General features: G+C 37.3%; 1 protein-coding gene across 5 annotated transcripts; it reads right to left on the bottom strand.

The window, feature by feature from the left end:
* Positions 1 to 555: 555 nt before the first annotated feature.
* Positions 556 to 21,262, bottom strand: LOC18436188 (DHHC-type zinc finger family protein). Of its 5 annotated transcripts, none has more exons than XM_006846210.4 (7): positions 20,898 to 21,262; positions 2,324 to 2,416; positions 2,126 to 2,227; positions 1,940 to 2,017; positions 1,754 to 1,852; positions 1,561 to 1,656; positions 556 to 1,110 (listed from the first exon to the last, which is right to left on the bottom strand). In XM_006846210.4, the coding sequence occupies exons 1-7, from the start codon at positions 21,165 to 21,167 to the stop codon at positions 1,000 to 1,002; spliced, it is 849 nt and encodes a 282-aa protein (XP_006846273.1). In that variant the 5' UTR covers positions 21,168 to 21,262; the 3' UTR covers positions 556 to 999. The 5 variants fall into 5 exon arrangements, with proteins under 5 accessions (XP_006846273.1, XP_088701803.1, XP_020524008.1 ...); XM_088845677.1 differs by lacking the exon at positions 20,898 to 21,262 and adding an exon at positions 12,077 to 12,393; XM_020668349.2 differs by lacking the exon at positions 1,940 to 2,017.
* Positions 21,263 to 22,187: the final 925 nt, after the last annotated feature.

Here is a 22,187-nt window from a genome sequence, read left to right as displayed (position 1 = left end):
AGTTCCAAGGTTTCAAGGTTTTAGGATGAAGTTTCTATGAGGCCTAGACTTAAACTCTATAGACAGGCCCGGACTCACCAAATCCTGCACGGCGCCACTAAAAAAACCATTATTTTGCCAAAACTTGCATGAGTCTCTTGATCTCCAAGATTCACCATGGTAAGTGCAAACTTTAAGTAGGAAAAGTATAGGGACCCACCCTCACAAAGTCCTGTGCGGCCCAACCGAAAAACCATCCTTTCACAAAAGCCTGCATTCCGACTCCCTTGATCTCAAATATTAAAACCGTGAAAAGAAGAAGTCCAAAAAAAAAAAATTTTGGGTGAGTCAGTGGGGAGAGGACCCCTATACCCAGTAGGAATTGAGCTTAGGATGTAGCCTTGCAATTTGTCAAGCGCTAACCAATTAAGCCCGGGCTTTTTTTACAATCCAGCTTAGATGCTCTACTGCATTTCCATCCTCTCGAACTCCAAGATAAGTGGGGAAAAGCCTGGTTCAAGAGCCTAAAAAATGATGTAAATTGACTGCTCTCAGCCAGAACCTTATAGTACACAATTTTCCTCCAAATGCACTGCTAAATTTGCATGTATACAATCATAAATAATGCATGCGTACATATACATTTATAGAACACATGAAGACGTGAATATCACACATCTAGAATCTGTTACAACAACAGATTTTTCATATCTTTTCTCATGCACGAAGTTCGGGAAAAGTGTTTCTCCCCAAACATTTAATATACTTGCCCCTATACACCCATCTTACATCAAATCCATGGCTCTCTTCCCGCATCAATAAGTTAATGATAGATGCAACGTTGAACCTCTCAATTTTCCAAGTCCAAGGCAACAGTGGAACTTCTAGTATTCCCCCCATGTTAAAAAACCATGTGTGAATGATCAAAAACCATGCGTGAATGAATTAAAGGCCCCTTGCCTAGTGTTCCTTCATAAAAAGAGAACCACACGTGTGATCAAACATAACGTACACCTGTTTTCAGCTCTGTGCTTGGGATGAATTACTGTCATAAGAAGTACGAAAGCGGAGACCGGAACCAATATGATGTGAAGTTGGGCACACCCAACTAAAAATGTTTGGGCCTAGTACCTGTAGATGAAACCAACAAAAGGTCTTCACAACTATTTTTATCATTAAGGATTGACAACACCTTAATAAATGTATTCTTCTTTTCTAATCATAATCAGTCATGGTTCATCACAAAAGAAGGTTGGGCATATAACTTACATGCAGGCACACCACAAAAAGGAGTTGGGACACAGCTAAAATAATATTTCGAAAAAGAAACCAACCATTTGGACTCAAGCCAGTTTGAATCTCAGACAAGAAGTAAATCAGCTGTGTCCATGTTCCGATTCAGCTTATCAAGACCATGCTGTGTCCATGTTCCGATTCAGCTTATCAAGACCATGCTTTCTTATTTGGACAAGAAAGCTTAAAGGCCCATAATACAGACACATGCACATGCTTGCAGGTGCACACACACACAAACATGCACGTGTGCATATACCTAAACTTAGAAAAGGGAAGAATACTTACAGACACAAGGTTCTCATAAACCCCAAGATCATATGGATGCTGATAAATATTTCCCACTTTCTGTGCCAGCCACATTGCTCTCACCCCCTCGTGGTACTGCAAGAAAAAGACAGAACAAACTTCCTATACTTAATCTTCCAATGAAGCAGACACACTAAGAGCTCTCCACAGTTCTTCAAAATAATATAATTACCTCAATAGTTGTCTTGTTATGTGAAATGAGGTATACATGCCAGCCCAATAGAATGCTCAATGCCAGGCTTAAGGGAACCAGTATGGTTCCACAGATTATCTGAAAAAAGATACACAGGTAAAAACATATGCTGCAGTTTCACGTCAATGGATCTTCAAAAGACCAGGGAGGGAAGGAACTATTTACATATGAAGTCCTGAAGGAACCTCCATTCTCCTCCCGATCCTTGTGAAAATCATGGACTGCATTGCAGACCAATATAACCTGAAACACGATCATAATCTTGAAGATAATATACGCTATATTCCTCATTGGAACAAACCCATCAAGGAATAAAAGTTTCCATCAAGGAATCAAAGGAAGTATCTATACCAGGGAATGGATGCATGCCATCACAGCATACATCACAAATACAAAGAAGACCTTGTAATTTGCATGACCGACACAGTTATTTATCCACACACAATGGTGGTCCTGCATGAGTATATGATCATGGCAATAAAACTTGTTAGAGGCCTTCAGAGAAGAAAGTTAACAGCCTGAGGCAAAAGCACAGTGGCTCTCACATACCATTCTCAACACACACCTTCTACAAACACGGCAGTGATGTGCACGGGGTGGCTTGTAACGAGAACATTTCTGACAATATCTCAAGTCACCACCCTGCAGCCAAAATGCCAGACGTAATATTGGGATTGGAAAGAAAATTGTTAAGGAGCTATCCCTGATTGGTCAAGATGAGGTTCACAATAAAATGGATTTAAGAGGCAAAAATGTGCCATGCAAACTGTCTACAAGATTTAGTTCTATGAGTTTTACAAAAAGTGCACCTCAGGAAATAAGGGCGATATATATATGGCTTAAAGGAAAGGAATAAAAACCAAAGCATGTATTAGTCAGAACTCTAATGAAGGTCTAGTTAAATATTAAGAAAGCAATCGCTCATTGTTCTTTATTATATTGGTTTCACAGGTATCAGGAGTGACAGTGAATTCATTCAAAAGGTAGACCATAAGGCCAATTTGATCCAATGAGGTAGGGCCCATGTAAACTCTTGGTCCCCATGGTTATGGATTTGGCTTGACTTGCATGACATCAGCTGGGTGACATCATACATTAAGTGATTAAGGAGTCTGGGCAACATTAAAGTCCCTTAGATATTCTAGCTGGACCAGAAATGAACGCTTCAACCCTACATTCTTTCGCTTCTCCTTACTTGAGGAACAGTACCCTCAGCCTTCAAGCTACACCCTTTAGAAACATCTTCAGTTTGTATTTTGAAGTTTGTTTTATGTTGAGTTCCTATGGAGCAAATTGGGGGTCATAAACAGTCCACAGACACTATTGTTACATTGGCCTTCAATTCTCTAGCCATCCAGAGATTGCATTGCATCCCTATAAAAATCTAAGTATATCAGCGAATTCCTAGGCATTTGGAGGAATCATAATGTTGCCAAACCATTTTGGTCAATAGGTGGATTCTTTGAAAGCAAAATCAAGGATTTCACCAGCAAAGAAGGAAGTTGGCGCAGCAGTGGACTGGTAAGGAATTGGAGAACGATTGGTTTTGGAGAGACTTCATCCTGAAACAAGCCTGCCATAAATGGAGGTAGTGAGGCTAACTTTTATGGTAGCAGGTGGCCTGTTTAGCAATCCTGTTCCAGCATTCTTGGCCTATTTAAGATAACAATAGGATGGGATGTGAGGCCTCGGGAGTATATGGTTCTTTGGAAGCAGAAGTTCAATAACTAATGAGATTAGAATCAATGCATGATTCCTTTTTTAGCCCCCTTTTAGCAGAGGATGATTTCTCGAAAATGATCAGATGTGCCACTAACTGTACCAATTAAAGGAAACTTTAGAAAAGACTTCTCAAAGGTGTCCAAGAAAGGAGAACAATTCCAGCATCTTGGCGAGTTTGGGTGTGGGTGTTAGTTATCCTACAAGAGACGTTTCCTCCACATTTCAAAACCTATTTTGTTTTCTTTTTTCTATTCTGTCCGGTATGCCATTAGTTTCAATTGTTCTTTGAATGAGTCCTTACACATATTAAAAGAAGAAAAAGGGTATGTCCAAATGTAGAAATGTGGCGTTTCTCTTGAATCCGCAAGTCAATTACAACTACCTGGGTTGAGGCCAAATCAAAACATTCATAACCCCCTTCTAACTATTCATAGCAACTTGATTTGGCCAACTATTGGATATAGAGGGTCTTGGTTGTCTGCACTCTTGGTGTTAGTTATCCTACAACAGAAACTCCCTCCACACTAAATAAGCCTGAGCTTATTTACCCTTACAGCTAATACAAAGTCAATTGAGATTTCTCACCAGGTTTCAATTACACAAGAGTCCATCATGTAATCTTATCCCTGAGAGACTCAATCTTTACAGGCTGGAACGCGTCCTTCATCATCTTAATCTATGACAATGAGTTCTATTCTTTCTCCTTTTCAGGTTTTCCCCTTCATTCTATCTTTATGGATCGTTCTTTGAACCTCCAATGACCAATTACTTGCATCCTTAGGACCTCAAAACTTTAGATTTAACTCCATAATAAGTACTTTGACCCCAGTTGCTGTCATACATTTATTTTCCACAAAAAGCATCCTGCTCTATTTAATCCAGTCACACACAAGAACTTCCAGAATAACTATTTGTACCTGCCAAAATAAGTATTCAAACTCAATCCCTAAGCATACGAAAGACTAAGAGATATGTGATACAATAATCCACCTGTAGTTCAAAGAAGATCAATTCTAAAAGACACGCAGTTGAATCCAGTCCACAAATAACAGCAACAAATTTGATCAAAGTACCCATGCTTATACCTCAAATACTTCTATAAAACTCAAATGCAGGTCCCATGACCCTCATGTGACTCAGATCACCTTAGATCCTTTAAATTGGAGGTATACACCTCGAATAACTGCACACTGAAAGTATTTTATATTTTTCTCAAAATAATAGAAAATATTATCAATAATGTGGAGTTCACCTAAAACTTGACCAAGGATATGTCAAATTTTTAATCCATCCTTTGGTGACAAAACAATTTCATCCCATTTATCTGAAGCCCGAAGACTGATATTACCACCACAATATATCAAATTACTCTATGCAGCTTCACACCTAATGGTGCACAGGTAGGACATGCCATTTATGTACATGCCAATTTCCCACATAAAAAATCTAACACGCTATCTAATAAAAGAAGGTTAAGTACCCTAAAAACACCACCACTACATATTATTCCCAGTCTGAAGTAACTTCAGCCAGTGACCTAGGGCTTCAAGTCAATATCATAGATTCATGGTCTACACAAAAATTATGCAGGTGGGAAGTAGATGTATTGGAACATACAGCCTATAGTCTCATTGACTCCATGCATTGCCTACAATTTTCAATGAATTCAGATTCTCAGAGACTTTTTTGCTATGTAATTAAAAGTATGAGGCTTGGTGAGACAACGGAGAATTGCCTTGCCCAATTCATGATTATAACAGATTAAACTAAATCAAACAAAGCATAAGCCATTAATTAGTTGTCTTACCAGACCTGAAGACCAAAAAATAGAAGTGATAAATAACATCTTTGACAACTGAAAAGAGAATCTCATCATTTTTTGTAACTCAAGACAAAATCCTTCAAAATAAGAGCATTGCAAAGGCATGGAATACAGTACTTTCAGAAATGCTTCAAGTATTTTCTCAAGCACATCTATTGTAATTAAGACAAGCAAATTCCTTCATGCCACAAGTAGTGCAGCCATCATTGATTCTCATTTGAATTACAAGATTATTTTACCACAGTTGGCAATAGTGTCACTTATTTCAAGCATCCTAGGCTCATTATGATCTTGCAATGCTGATGTTACTTCTTCGAATCTCTTGATTAGTAGGCTTTTCCAGTGGTAGGTAATCTACTGAGCTGATTTCATGCTGAAGAGCTAAACCAACATGTTCATTGAGAAACTAGTGTACAATCTTGAAGCCCTAAGTGTCATACAAGATGAATTTTCCTAAAATATCAGTTATTACAGAGTTTTGGTCCAATCAATCATCAATCCATAAGCTTGATGGGGGAAGATGATACGCACCGCAAGGATCATTGATAACTTGGGAAAAACGTCCCCCCCAACCCACCGTCCCCACCCCCCAAACAAAACAAAAAAAGAAAATTAGATGTGCACGTGCATGTTGGCCCTATTGGCTGATCCACCCATTTGAGTAATTAATAGCTGTGGTATTCAAAAACTTTATGGGTGCGGTTTGTATAAGATTGACGCCTTAAACAATCCAAGTAAGATGAACCTTCTAATGGTGCCGAAGATGTCGTTTTAGTGTCAAAAACATACTTGTTGAAGGAAGGTGCCGGACTCCCTAGGGTTAGAATCAGCGTCCATATTTCTATACATTCAACAAGTTAAGAAACTAGATCCTAGGATACCTAGAAGCGAGATCTCATGTCACTAGGATCGAGGTCTTGATTTGGAGGAAAGTAAGCTCCACTACATATAAAACGTTTGTATAAGATTGACGCCTTAAACAATCCAAGTAAGATGAACCTTCTAATGGTGCCGAAGATGTCGTTTTAGTGTCAAAAACATACTTGTTGAAGGAAGGTGCCGGACTCCCTAGGGTTAGAATCAACGTCCATATTTCTATACATTCAACAAGTTAAGAAACTAGATCCTAGGATACCTAGAAGCGAGATCTCATGTCACTAGGATCGAGGTCTTGATTTGGAGGGAAGTAAGCTCCACTACATATAAAACGAGATCACTACATATAAAACGAGATCATTTACAAGCATACGATAAAATTAAGATCGACCCAATGTCTACAAGATCCATTATCATACACCTTAGCTTATTACCAATGCCGTACTCCAATTTACTACAACACAATTTAATGATATCATAAATTGGATTACTATCATATTAAATTGTATGTTTTCAATAACACAATTCTAGTATGCCACAATTTGATATGCACCTGAGCTTAACATATTCTAAAGAAATACATCTGTAATAACAAGGACAAGGAAAGAACCAGTAATTCAACTAATATCATAGCTCATTTCCTTGGAGGGATCCTACAAGCATGTGTGCCGAGATCCCATTTTATTGGGAGCGAGATTCCTATTTCTCTAAACCCAGTTCCCTCTAAGATTCCTAAGAGGAATCGCATGATCAAGTTCCTAAGGTGGGACCACGGCCTTAACCCCAAGGTTCTCGTAACTATGGCCGAAAATCCTTTTGACGGCCCAAAATCTATTTTTGTCCCTAATTGTGAAGTTTAAAGCTGTAAAAAATAGTATTAAAAATTGGGCAGATCTATGAATAATTGAAAATCTTGAAAATGGAAGGTCCAGATTATGTATCACAAAATGCACTATTTCTAGGATTTGAAATTTTCTTTTTTTCTTTTTCACATCCATAATCTTGAGGTCAAGATGAAAAATTAGAGGGTTGCTCGATGTTGGAACAACATCATCTCGTAAGTTTTTTGAGGTGCACCTTACATCTATAGTATAAGGTTGACACCTTATACAACCTTTCTCCAAAATAAATAGTTTGCCAGCATAATAAATTAGACTCACAAATATATAACCTAACAAATGTCTGTAACTCAAATAGTAACCGTAAAGTATCGATACTCTCATTTGGGCATTGAACATTATGAAAAAAACAACAAACTCATGGGCGAATATTTGGCAATTCACCAGAGCCAAGCCACTCGAAGGCCAAAAATGAAGGCCCAAAATATCACAAAAGCACACCGGAGCCCTTAGGGCAACCCATATTGGATTCCCACAAAACCATCTGCAAGCTTTGTCATTAATAGGAATAATGCAGGAAGTGCGGTTTTTGGTTCACTAGGTTTTGGGCTGACCCTAATTCATTATGATAAAAAATATCGGCTCTTATTTTGCAGTTGTGCTTAAAACCTGTGTCAGCTAAGGGATAACTGCACTGTCCTGCAGAAAAATACAAATGAGCTTCAACAATACATATATCACCCTTGTTGCATATCTAAGTGGTCCTGACCATATAGTACCCTTTCGGAGCCTCATTTCACCTTTTTATTAACCGTCCTAAACCTCCATAGCTGCTGCTTTTTACAACTGAATGTTATTCCTCCGTTCTACACCACAAAGCACCAAAGTAAAGCTATTTTATTATAATTATTATCTGATTGGTCCCCCCATCTATTGATTTCAGATAGCAACTATTATATGAGACTCTCCCAAATTGTTAATCCAAGCTTGCGAATTCCTTTGCCCGTCGTGTCTCCAAAAGTGTCAAAAAGTCAAACCAGAAACCACCCTATTTCCAGCTCCAGAGCTCCACAGATTGGCCTCCAAAGCCCCTAACTCAAGCAAGTGTTGATAAGCAAAGGAACTGCTGCAAACCCCAACCTCTCAACCCAAAAATCTCGATTACAAATACTTATTCTTTCACAATTATCATGAACTATTAATTACATTATGTTGATAAGTAACAAAATATTTCAAAATATGTTTCATTAATTGATCAAGTATAGTTTGAGAAAGAGAGAGGGCAAGATCTTATTAGATCCATGATATATCAAAGCCAAGATCAGTTTCCAACAACAAAGATTTGTTTCATAAAGATCAGCATAAACTTAATTCCTGAAAAAATGTAATACATCTCCCATTGAACTTCTAAAATTATCCCATTTTTATCCCAAAATCTCTTTGCAGTTAAGCCCCGAAGCATAGGAAATTTTAAAACCTAGAATTAGGGCAAGCAATGCATCAGGTTCAGGCAGCCTAGGCATGGCCCGGGTCCCCCTTAGACCCAAAATATACTTTTGGGCCAGACCTGTGCCGGGCCCGAATCATTAGTATGAGGCCCAGGCCCAGGCCCTGTCTAGACCACAAAAGTTCAGGTGAGGCAGCGGCAAAATATAATTTAATAAACTTCCAAGACAGTTGGCCAGGCCCGAAACTATTTCAGGCCTACCATGACTGGGCCAGACGGGCCAGCAAACCTTACATTGTCATTCAGAAGTCTCAACACTAGCTTATATAAGCACGGGGTGTGCAAAAGACTGATCCTAATAGGCATTATCATTGACCATTTTGTATGCAGTTCCTGAGTATTAACTGCATGGAATGGATAGATATTGTATTTACCCGTTGATTGAAAAGTACATTGGAACTATTGAGACCCTTCGACTAGTAATGTTGAATGTAGGCAGGCCATATGTCAATTATGACATTTCGTCGAATGAGTCTACTATGACACTTGTAGCATCATATGTCGTGTTATTTTTTTATTTTTATTTTTTGTTTTTTACGGCTTAGCTAAGGCAAGCTTGGTGTTCATGTCTTCAACCTTTGAGATACATTTAGGTGATATTAGGGCATATTTAGGTGATACAAAACACATCGAACACTAATACTCGCAACAGAAATATCTAGATAGGTGATGCCAAGCAGGGAACCTCTCAAACATGGGAGTAAGAAAAGCCTTGCATATGTTTAACACATTTTCATTTGTGTCCTTACAATGTTGTACAAAAGACACGTCCCCCACCTAGGATATTTCCCCTTTTGAAATGATGATATGCCACAATGAATCATCAGCCTAAAACATGCGGTGCATAAGTAGTTCTATAACAACAATTTATCCTTAGCTAAGTCTAAACAACTGCAATGTCTCCCACCTAGGATATTTCCCCTTTTGAAATGATGATATGCCACAATGAATCATCAGCCTAAAACATGCGGTGCATAAGTAGTTCTATAACAACAACTTATCCTTAGCTAAGTCTAAACAACTGCATTTGACTAAGGTTCCACTGTTTGGATTAGCCATTATTATACCAAGAAATCCCTCCGTATCATAGAACAAATAATTGCCACTATCAATCCCCGTGTAAATGGGTTTCCTACCCAATGTGTTTGAAATGCTGACTAACTCAAACTGAACCCCTAATTCGTAATTTTATGAAAGATACAATGGTATTAGATGCATCCTGGAATTGTTAGTTTTCGGGTTTCTCTAGAACCAATTTGGCATAGTCCTCCTCAAGGCCGAAGCTAGTTTTGGCCTGAAAATTTCGTACTTTCAGATAAAAGTTTCACACAATCTTGAGAACTGAAATATATCCTCATTGATTTAGTCCACAAAGTGCAGAAATGAACTCTCTTCAGTTCGATTCTCTCAAAGGAACAAGTTCCAGATATTAGACTAATAAACACTCTTTGATCCAATTGAAAAAAAAAATGAGAAATATGAAAATATCTAGAAAATATAGGAAAATCAGAAAATTTAAAAAAATAAGAAAAATAGTAGTGTAAATGATGGATATACACGAGGCATAGATGCACGAGGCATCACATGAAGTTGATGTGATTAGTGTAAAGGAAAGAGAATAATCTCATCAAAAGATAAATTTAGGGAAAATATCTCCGTACCCCCTATTTTTGGCTTCCATTTCTCAAGAGACCCAAGAATTTAAACTATTTCTGGCGGCATAAAATCTCTATCTTTTCTATCTTTCTACCCCCTAGACCCCTTTGACCATACATTATTGACTTAATCATTTTGTAAAATGACTCCATCTCTATATCTCTCAAACCTTGTAAAATAACTCCATCTCTATCTCTCTCAAACCATCTCTATCTCTCTCAAAACTTCGTATCTCTCTCCTCTCTCTCTCTGAAAATTCTGTCTCTCACCTCTCTCATCCTCTCTTTCAATTTTTTGAGCCTGTAAAACACTACTTCAATTTTTCTGCGGTTTTCATGGCTGATTCCCCAACTGATAAGGCCTTATCTTTCACATGAGAAACAAATTTCCCATCCCTAATTCTATAAGAACTCTCATCAGACTTTGGGGTTCTATGGTTTGAGTTTTTGGGCATGGAAGGGGTTTCATGGTCTTCTTCTCCATTACTGAAAGGGTTTCTGGAGAGAGAAGAGGTCTTAGAATTAGAGGATGAAGATCCACGACCTTTGAAATGAGCATCATCATCAAATGGGTTGTTAGAGAATTTGTCAAGAACAGGTGCAGAGGAGGTTCTTGGTGGTTTGGAATCAGACTCAGAGTCTGAAACGAATGGGTTTGAGGACCCGAAATCACCAAATGGATGCTTGAAAACAATAGGTTTTGGGGGTGTTCTTGAGGTGGGTCTTGACATGCTGGGGTTCCCTCAGTCTCTCTTGTATTTCTCCTTGTGTTTCCTGATTCCTAGGTTTAAAGTTGTTGATTTTCAGTTATATTTCGTAGTTACTCAGTTTTAGCTGGATTCCTAAGTTGAAAGTTGTTGATTTTCAGTTATATTTCGTATTAACTCAGTTTTAGCTGGATTTGGGTTTTTGGATTCACTTCAATAAAAATAATTTTTTTCAATAAAGTTCTCTCTGAGGAGGTCTCAACTGAGTTTGAGTTTTTTGACTGTTAATCTTTGTTCTTTTGAAACTCTTTCCATTTTTTGGGGCAAAGAAATAGATGCAGAGTTTTCAGGGAGAGAGAGCGAAAGAGGAAAGAGATAGGAGTTTTGAGAGAGCGATAGAGTCATTTTACAAAATGTTTAGGTCAATAATGTATGGTCAAAGGGGGGAGGGGTAGGAAGATAGAAAAGATAGAGACTTTATGCCGCAAGAAATAGTTTAAATTCTTGGGTCTCTTGAGAAATGGAAGCCAAAAATAGGGGGTACGGAGATATTTTCCCATAAATTTATTATCAATATTAGACAATATTAGAAAGAGAGGCATTAATTGAACAAGAAAGATGAGAGGGTATATGTATGTATGTATGTATGTATATAGACGATATTAGAGAGAAGCATTAATTTAACAAGAAAGATGAGAGGGTATATGTACGTATGTATGCATATATGTATGTACGTATATGTATGGAAGAGAGGGGGGAGGGGGGTGTTGCACATCATCATTGATCAAATGATCATCAAATATGATACCCCATCAAACACATCACATGGCAGTAAAATGCAAGTGGCATACATACAAGGTGTAACATATAGCATGTTAAAAACGACTGAGACAAGGACCATATATGAATAGTGAGGTCCATCTAATTATGGTATCATGACCATATATTGGATTATGGTCTCATGACTATAATGAACCCAATTGCTATTATAGTCCAAAACAAATATTTAATACAAGATGTTCATAACTTAAGTTCTACAATTAAGTCTTTAAATTAGGCCACTTGTTCATAACTCAAGTTCTAAAATTAAGTCTTTAAATTAGGCAAGATAATACATAAGTGAAAGTAACCTACAGACTTAAAAGTTCCACAAAATATTATGCATAACACTTACCAGGATAGTGAATGGACAAACCTTGAATTTTGTCCATTATTGATAAATCTCCCACATACCATACCTTGTCTTTCAGAAAGATGTGGTTTCTAAAGGCTTGTGCATTAGAAGCCCTAAATCATTCTTGGTTTTCACAAGCACTCTAGACAATGAGAGTGCCCAATCCCCTAGAGGAAGCGGACTCCACTTCAACACTCATACAGATGTGTCCATGGTGGATGCATTGAAGAGCAACACTCCAGCCTAGGCTTTATATCATCTAAGCAACAGGCTCATCAACGGTATAGCTCAACCTTCCTACTCATCGCAAGAAACACCTACAACATAGCCAAGGAAGGGGCAAAAAAATTAAAAATTTCTATTGAATAATATCGTGGTATCCGTATATCAAACATCACCTAAGTGCCTCGTTAACCCTTTGAACCTTGGCTTCACAACCACAGTTTAATGAGATTATAGGCCTGGGCCCTTGAAAAAGAGGCACATCTACCAAAAAGTTTCTTAGTCACTTTGTCCCTCAACTAATGGCTTCCACGGCTGTTAACTCTTACTCCATTGTGGATCAGGAGATAAAAGTTTTGCTCTTGAAACCGATGCAACAGCACCTCCACCATAGAGTAAGATCCATCAGCTAGTAGAAATGGATCCATAAGAATCTGATATCCAATTTGCTACATCAGATACCTAATTATGCAGGCCATAATCCATAGTTCATTTAAGATATCTCATAACATTCCAATGGTCTTGACGTTGGTTGCTGGGAACTAATTATCTTTCTGATAGCATAGGCAATATCTGGTCTCATGCACATCATTGTCATCAATGGCAGCCACATAATGCATTATGTGGCCCAAAGCGTATCAAAACCACCGCATGGGCGGTAATGCATGATACAAACTCCCCTTCCCCCAAGCGCATAGGTGGGAATTCATGATGCACCCGCATATGCGGGGCATTACATTGGAAGCGACGCACCCGCATTGTTGCTCTTGCACCTGGGCGGAAACTTGGCCCACGAGCAAGGGAAAAAAAAAGTAATTCACAACCCCCTGCCAAAAAGAGAGAGAGGGTTTTCGAAGGGTATATAACCCCTCAACATACTTAGAACCATATTTCCATGGTTCTAAGGGGATTAAAACTCCAAAAAAAAAAAAAGGTGTTTCTAAACTATTTGAAAAAATTAGGCAATTGTTTGATATTGTTTTGGGCATGGGCATCATTATAAAGGTTTCAGGTTGAAGATTCACCGAGCATGAAAGGGAGTCAAAGCCGAGAGGATTAAACCTAGAAATCGTTTTTCCTTTTGAGTTCGGGCATGGCATCAAAATTTCGGAACCTAAGATCAATTGTTTTTTATAAATTTCATTTCCTACCACCTCCTTCTGGAACAATGTCTTCTTCAAGTAACAACGATCTGCCATGGAAATATTCGAGACTCAATAACCCAAAGGATCTCAAAAATGTTTTTTGCATGTTATGTGAGAAAGCAGATTCGAGGGGTATTTTCTGGCAACAGCAACTTGCTGGAATTACCACGTATGTGAGTGCAAACCCATAAGCAACGACTGAGATTAGAAACAAGGCTAGGACATAGTTTGATAGCCAAAAAAAAACAGAGAGAGAAAAAAGATAAAACAACGAAACAAAAAGAGTTGTTGGCAAAAATTCAAATATATGATGCATTGTAAACTCAGAGTCAGCCACCTAGGCAACAAGAACAAGGGCAGGCCTAGGCACTGCAAATGGGTTTAGGCCCCCAAGAAGTTCTTAAGACAGGGGTTTAGGGTCCCTAGGGAGTTCCTAGGGCAGTTTTAGGGCCCAAAACCCCTTGAAAATAAAAATAAAAATAAAATAAAATAAAGAATCACAGACATTATCATTCATTACATTCAATTTTTTTTTTAAAAGGAGGCATTTGGAAAAAGAAAAACAAAAAAAAAAGAATGACAAATCATAACACATTACAAAAAAAAAAACACCAAACCCTAAGTCAAACATTGCAATGCACTACGATTTTCAAAATGAATTCGATATATGCTCAAACCAGTAAATATTCACAAAATATTTCAACTACAAACATATAGAAATATCGCAAAAGAAAAACAAAAAAAGAAAAGAATTTCACGTCATAACACATTATACAAAAAAATGTCAATCCCTAATTCAAATACTGTAATGCACTTCTCAAAATTACATCTATATATCCAAACGGCTGATCTTTGGTTGCCCAAAGTCCTCTTATGCAACTACTCCAAGGTCCAAAAAGTACCAGTGGAAGTATATCTTTCGATTTCACAAGAACTAAAAAATGTTTAAATTTTTTCAATATGATAGAAATATAAAAATCTTGGACTTTTGAGAGTTCTTCACTCTCTAAAACACATAGAGGGTTGTGGGGGGCTAAAGTGCCCCCAAATACCCTTCCCAAATCCCCCCGCCTCACCCTTCTTTTAGTGGGGGGTGGGGGTGGTTGATGTCAAAAATGTCCCTAGCCGATGGCCTATTTCCACCCTCAAGCAGGACACTGAGATTTTACCCTTCAAAAATTGGACCATCTATATTCAATCTTTAGACTGTGTTAAACATCCCTAAAATTTTAAGACCCTAAAAATAGTCTTATTTGGGTTTTACCCAAGTGCAGGGACAAAATGCTCAAAGCCATGTTTCTAACAAGATACGATTGCAAAAAATAGTCTAAGTTGGGTTTTGCCCAAGTACATGGAAATATGCTCAAAGCCATGTTTCTAACAAGATACGATTGAAATGGCTTCAAAAATGGCGGAACCATATACAATCCCATAATTGAGATTGTACATAGAGATGGCTAACCCAACTTCATCGGCAGCTCAACGCAGCTGAGTACTTTTTGAATCCATGGCTTCATTATAGCATCCTTCTATTGAATTTGATCGTATAACAAATGGTGGATTATTATATGTACTCGAGAGATTGTTCCCTGATCCTCTTATACAAGAGGAGATCCAAAGTCATGATTTGATGAAGTTCAAGTTTAAACTTGGGAACTTGCCACGTGATAACAAGATTTGAAACATGAACACCAAACAACTAGGTAACCAAAAAAAATTGCATCTTTAAAGTTTGAATTTCATTAAAAAATTATTAACTATATTATTTATTCTTTACTTTATTATACTTATATCGAGTGTTGGGTATCATATGAGAGCAAGAAACCAAATCTCCAACTTCTCGCTATTAGAGTGTTGAGAGCCTCACATGCAGATCCTCTGGTTGCGAGCACAACTGGAGCGCATTTAAGCATGTAAATCTTTATTTGCCTAGTTTTCAATTTTCTAGAATCTAGTGTAGAAAATTTGAAATCTATTGGGCACTTATTAAGTAGCATTTTTTCTCTTTTGCTTGTTGATTCTATCCTTGCTTTGTATCACAGCTCCATACCAAAAAAGGAACAGGTTGGAGCAACAAAAGTTGAATGATCTCATCTAGGTCTGATATAATGATCTCATCTATGTCTAATATAATGAGCACCTTAGGGAGAGGTTCTTGATGCGCATGGAAGTGGACCTTATTGTACTCGATGAACTCAACAGCACAACTGAGTGAATAGTAGATCCATAATCAGAGTGTGAAGGTGAGGAACTTGCCTGGATGTCAGGCCAGCTACAGGCATTAGAGAATAAGGCCTAGAAATAGATAGCAAAGGAAGAGAGTTGGGGTCGACCTTGACATTGGTTCCAAAGATCGAGGAGAAGGAGGAGGCTGACTCGCACAAGACAAAAGGAAGAAGTGTATGCGGAGCAGGGGCATGATACTGATAATGACACCTCGTCAAACTCAGATTCGGCTGGGGAAGATGCATGTGATGGATCATCACATGAATTATCTCATTAAGACCTGAGAGTTGACACATTGACTCATTGAGCTTGAGTAAATATATTATTTTTTATATTTTGTATGTTATGAACCTATGGTCTTTAATGTTTGGAAGTTATGTAAAATATCAATATTTACCTTTGGTTTTGAGGTTTTGGTCGTGATAGTGAAGTACTTTTGGTCTTGGTATGTTATGCTAATTCTTAATTGCCATACCTATTGGGCAATTTGCGTTTTATTTATTTAAATTTATGAATGGAATGGAATGGATTACTTTGTTTTACATGTAAGACCACAAACTTTGCTACTCTATATCAGACTATGCAGCTATCAAGCAACTGAACCATCTAATATATCAGAGTGAAGTACTAAATTAAAATATTTGATAAGAAATTTCTAATGTCACATAAATAACACAATTGTGTTTTTCTATAGATTCTTATATTTTTAAAATATTTAAAATTTATCTATCTCATCGCATGTGATGACCCTGTCTTAAAACTGCATCTCGCATCGAATCCTCACAACATTGAGTTCACATCTCGCAATTTGATAACATTGCACGACATTGCATAAATAATACATTCAAGGACCTTTGCAAAGTCCAAATGACAAACAAGATGTTTGTTATTCTTTACGTTTAATATGAAGATCATACAGGATTCGAGTTGGTTCACTCTCAAAGTGATTAAACATTTTGAGTATCTTTTCAATATAGTGACTGGGTTAAAGAGTAAACATATTGATTCTTCACTATCTTGATTCTAAGAATCAAATCAGCTTGCCATATATCCTTCATATTATATTCAAAAGATAGAAGTTTCTCAGTGCCCTCTTTGTATACACTGTTAATACTGGTATGAGCATAACATCCACATACAAGCAAATAATAACCACAACACCATTTTTCCATCCAGTGGATAAATATCTGTTAAGAGTGATTGGGAGTGAATTCATGAGATAAAATCAATCTATCAAAATGTTCATGCCATTTTGTTTTGATTCTTGCTACAAACCATATAGGGATTTAACTAGTTTATATACCTTGTGTTCTTGCCCTTCCAAGACAAATCCTTGCGGTTGTTCCACATAAATTGCTTCATCTAGTTCACCAAAGAGAAAAGAAGTTTTAACATCTATTTGGTGAATCTCTAGAAGGTATATAACCCTTTCGTCTATAACCCTTAGCACCCAGCCTCGTTTTAAATTTTTCAATACTACCCTTTAACTTTATTTTCTTTTTAGAATCCATTTACATCCCAAAGGCTTAGTACTAGTAGGTAAATCCAAAATTTCCAAGTATCATTCCTAAATATAGAATTCATCTCATCATTGACCACGTCCTTCAAAAGGGGGTGTCATTCAAGGATATGGCTTCTTAGAAGTTCTTAAGATCTTCCTAAAAAAGATAAATTGGAAAGTTAGGTCCAAAATCACTTGGTTTCCTGACTCTCTTGCTTTTCCTAGATCTTAGTCTTTCAGGGTTCTCATGCTCATTATGTTTACATTTCTTGGCCGTTCATCAAATTCTCTATCATGCCCTCCAATGAATGTGCGCGATATAATTTGATTTAGAATATGATATTCTGGTCAAAATGTAGCACGCAGACATCAAAGCTTCTCCCCACAAATTAGCAGGAGCAAGGAATCAACCATGTCCACAAATGTGTGGGTTTTCCTTTCGGCTAAACCATTATGTTGCTGCAAGTATGAGGCAGTTACTTAATGAATGATTCCACTTTCTTCACAAAATTTTGTGAAGCCAGTAGAACAATATTCACCACCGTTTTCACTAAACTCAAGTGACTTTCAACTTCAATTTTATAAAATTTGAACTTCTCAAATACTTCATCTTTGTTTCTTACAAGGTAAAATATGTGGATCTTGGGAAGTCGTCGATAAATATGATAAAGTATCTCTTGCCACCACGTTTCTAAATGTTTTCCCAATCACAAACAAAGCTATAAAGTAATTCTAATAATCTCGAACTTCTTTCTAGGAGGGGGGCAGCTGTCTATGATAGCAGCTGCATGGAAGTGCTCATCGATCTTCAAAACATAAGAGATCATCTCCTTCGTGGTAAGTTAAACTCGTGGACTTGGCATAGTACTGGACTTTTATCGGCAATTTTAAAGTTCAAGTAGCAGTTTACCAAGTGCTTGCTTCTTCCGACATCATCTTCTTTATATGTTACCTCCAAAGGTACTTTACAGTTGGCATTCATGAGTAAAGATAGAACAATGGATCACTTAAAGAATTTAAGGACATATGCCCTTTATATATGTAATCATCTGTTGCCTTTCTTCCTATAGTGGGAAGACTCTGCTTATGTTGCATGGGCCAGACGGGACAATTGATCATTATTTTGGTTCTCCAGTCTGAGCAGTTGTCGTTCTAGAAGGGGCGGTATCAGTATTGGCAAGAGAACAAGGTTGCTTCCGTACATACTCAACCCTCAAGGTCCTCAACAGCAAGAAGGCCATGGACTACCACCTTCTAAATTCGCACTGTCAAAATGTTCCAGTCTTCCAAAATCCTAGGCCATAACCTTCAACAAGCATTCTGATGCCAGTACCTATTTTGGTTTTTGGAGTAGAATAAATCTCTCTCTCTCTCTCTCTCTCTCTCTCTCTCTCTCATTATAATATAGAGACATAGGTCTCTGTCATTCACGATTGATGCTTGTTTGTACTAGTACAGAACACACATTGCATTTTCCAAACTACATCCACTTGAAAATTTCAAGCGCCAGCATGAAGTTCCCAAAGTGCTAAGTCCCAACCATAAAAGCTAGATCAAATTGAGTGACAGTAATATACATCAAAACCCCATGCTTACCAGTTATGCAACTGTAAATTGTTTAATGGCCTTGTATCTTCAGATTATTTTACAAGTTTAAATTCAGTTAAAATCTGTATTCATAGTTATTCGCACGCATATAGTACAGCCTAACATTCCCAACAAGTTTATAAGATACTCCAAACCGCAAAAGTGATTAAGCTCTCATAAATCCTCATTTAAACTTATATTGATAACTAACCCACAAATTGATTGAATCTCTCAAGTTATCTTTAATTGCCACTTGAGCATCCACATGTATAATAATCACTACGATGCTTTATGTGCATTTCAGGAGCCATGCACACTAGAGAGTCTAAACATCACTAAATATGCACAAATCAGGCACTATAGAGTGTTTTTAATACCAGCCCCCCAGTGTCTTCTACGCACAATAGACCTCTTCAGGAGCCATGCACACTAGAGAGTCAAAACATCACTAAATATGCACAAATCAGGCACCATGCAGTGTATTTAATACCAGCCCCCCAGTGTTCTCTATGCTCAATAGACCTCTTTAGTTTACATGCATAGCCTCAACTTTTCATGAAGAAACTCAGTCACAAATGTTTCTTATCTAGTTTGACATAAATATGCGTATTTAACATCCATTTGCATTGTTTAGTTGCACCAGAAGAGAGATGAGCATGCAAAATTGTGGAATTTTTTAATTGGTCAGCTTTATTGTTCCCTCCAAATCCATATTTCTGCTAAAACTGACATCAAGGCAGGCATTCAATTGAGCAACAGGACCATCTTTGTTTCACTTGAACAAGCCCATGACAGTATTGGAACCTAGGTGAATTTCCTATTTTTCTTAGGAATAACTAAATAAGAGATATTCTTCAACCATATCATGCTTCTACTCTCATACTGCTTCATTTTAAGATAACAGCACAGCACAAAGGTCTCTGCAGACATAAGTTTAGAGAAACACTGCACTATAAGAGGACTCAAAGTAAGTGTACCTCCTATTTGACCTACTAATTTGGCACATCTACAAAATTGCAAAGAAATCCATCTATTCCCGTCTTTAACACCTCAACTTGAGGTAGATAATGAGAAAGAAATCAGGACACATATGGAATGTCAATAAATGGCAATGGAGAATAAACTCCAATCAAAAGAACATAATCTTGACCACAGTTGGTCTAGAAAGCTCTCCACAAGGATAAAACAAAGGGCCAGGAACCAATATCCGCAGAATCTTTCAAAAAGGATACTTTGTAACAGTGGTCTTATGAGTGCTTTCAATAGTATATCTTACTAATCGACATTTATATACATATCAACATTCCCAATCACCACCAAAATAACAACAACAATAGTAATAGGAAGGTATACGTTAAGACCATTTACTTTTAGTACAAGGACGTCACAATCATTATTGACAGTTAAGTATGAAATCGGATGGTTGGGGATGTGTCAGGCACAAAGTCCAAACTAAAATTTCTAGAATTTTACGATACATTTTAATATGTAGGTGATACATTTTAATATGTAGGATTTCACATGTAAGGGCTAAGAGTAATTGTAAACTCCTTTTATCAAAAGTGAATAGTCTTACAGTATCAAATCCCATAATAATAATAATAATAATAACAACAACAACAACATATTGCCAATCAAATGATGCAGGATCATGTTTAACACTATTCGTGAGGATATGATGTTGCCGACGATGATAAAATCATCCAGGAATTACAAGGACAAAAGTACAAAACAAATAGCTTTTGGAGAGAGAGAGAGAGAGAAAGAGAGGGAGAGAGAGAAAGACAGACTATTTTTCTCGAGCCCGTTGAGTATGAACTTACTTTATCCTCCAATTTTCCCTCTAGCCATACCAACCATGAATCACACATTTCCCCAAATCAAAGAACTAAACAGGCCAACCCACTTGCCCATAAACAAACAGGCCAGCCCAAGAACAAAATTGAGAAGTTACATCAAACAAGCCCAACAAACTCTATACAATATGAAACATGTCAAAAATCAAAACTCAACTCCAATTCAACTCCCTATTTTGAAAACATTCAAACCCACACACAAAAATAAAGAGGAAAATTTTGCCAATAAGAAGGAAAAATAGAGAGAACACAATGATCAGATCAAGAGGCCAGAAAAATCACACCTTTCGCTTGATTTCCTGAATTGGGGTTGTGGAATCTTCAATGTCAGGCTCATAAGTTGCAGGAACATGGCCAGGATCCTTGAATATTGCAAGCACATAGCAAGCAATGGAAGCCACAGCAAAACCAGAGAAAATGATGGCATTCAAGAGACCAGGAGAGGTGTTAAGACCCAACCATTCCTCTATGAGAATGAATACCGTGGTGTAGTAAAGAAATCCAATAAACAGCAACACTACGAGAACGGGAACAGAGAGAAACTTGCACTTCATCTCTCCAATGTATCAGTGCATAGAGAGAGAAAAGAGGTGGTCACTTAAATTTGGGTCTAGAGAGGGATAGAAGAGGTATTTGGTGGCCATGGCTATGGATCTTAACCACCACCGCCACGGCCAGTAGAGGGAGAAAGAGGGGAGAGAGTGGGTTCTTTTGCCTGAGAAACTCGTCAATGGCATTAGCAGGACGTTTTGTATTGGGATTTAAGTAAGGATAAATGACCAAAATGCCCCTTTCTAGGTTGTTTACTGTGACCGACCCAAGAGAGACCCTGGTTTTAGATTTGGGAATTCAGACGAAACGACTTAACTTATGCCTCTTCGTAGGACAGGCCAAACAAATTTTGAGGCCACAAGATATTCTACTCCCAAATTAGAATCTTTTTACTAATTTCACTCCATGGGATAAAATCTCTCTCAAAAAATAATTTTGGGATTTTAAATTTTTGGCTGTTCAACTTTTTAAATTAATCTTGATAAAAAATTTAATTGCATCTCCAATGTACTTTGAAAAAACTAATGTCATGAAACCATCTAGTTTTTAGACGGCTAGATCTATGAGTTAAAAAACTCAACTTAAAAATTTGTTTGAGAATAATTATCAAGTAATTCTTAAATAATTTCTAAATTTTAAATTGAAAAATCGATCAAATGGGTCTTTTGACCGAGGGAGTAAAAGTAAACATGCTCATTTTTTACAGGGTGAAAATGCGAATTCGTTCATGATGTTTAAAAATGTTCTAACTTCAAAGAACAAAGGACCTTCGAAAAAATTCCACATGCATAATAATTGCCCACATAATTTAAAGATAACTATTTAACTATGGGTGTGGTTTATATAAGGTTGTAACCTTAAACAATCCAATTAAAGTGCATCTCTAAATTTTATCCTAACATGTAATTTTGGTGTAAAATATTATTAGGATTAACTGAAAACTCCAAAAATAGTTAAAATCAAGTAGATCTATAAACATATGAAAATCTTGAAAATGAACCGTCTAGATAATCTGTGACAAG

This window comes from Amborella trichopoda, chromosome 8 (assembly GCF_054954075.1).
Source record: "Amborella trichopoda isolate Santa Cruz 75 chromosome 8, AtrichopodaSantaCruz75HAP2 v2.0, whole genome shotgun sequence".
NCBI classification, from domain to species: Eukaryota; Viridiplantae; Streptophyta; class Magnoliopsida; order Amborellales; family Amborellaceae; genus Amborella; species Amborella trichopoda.
This window is presented reverse-complemented; position numbering and strand designations above follow the sequence as displayed.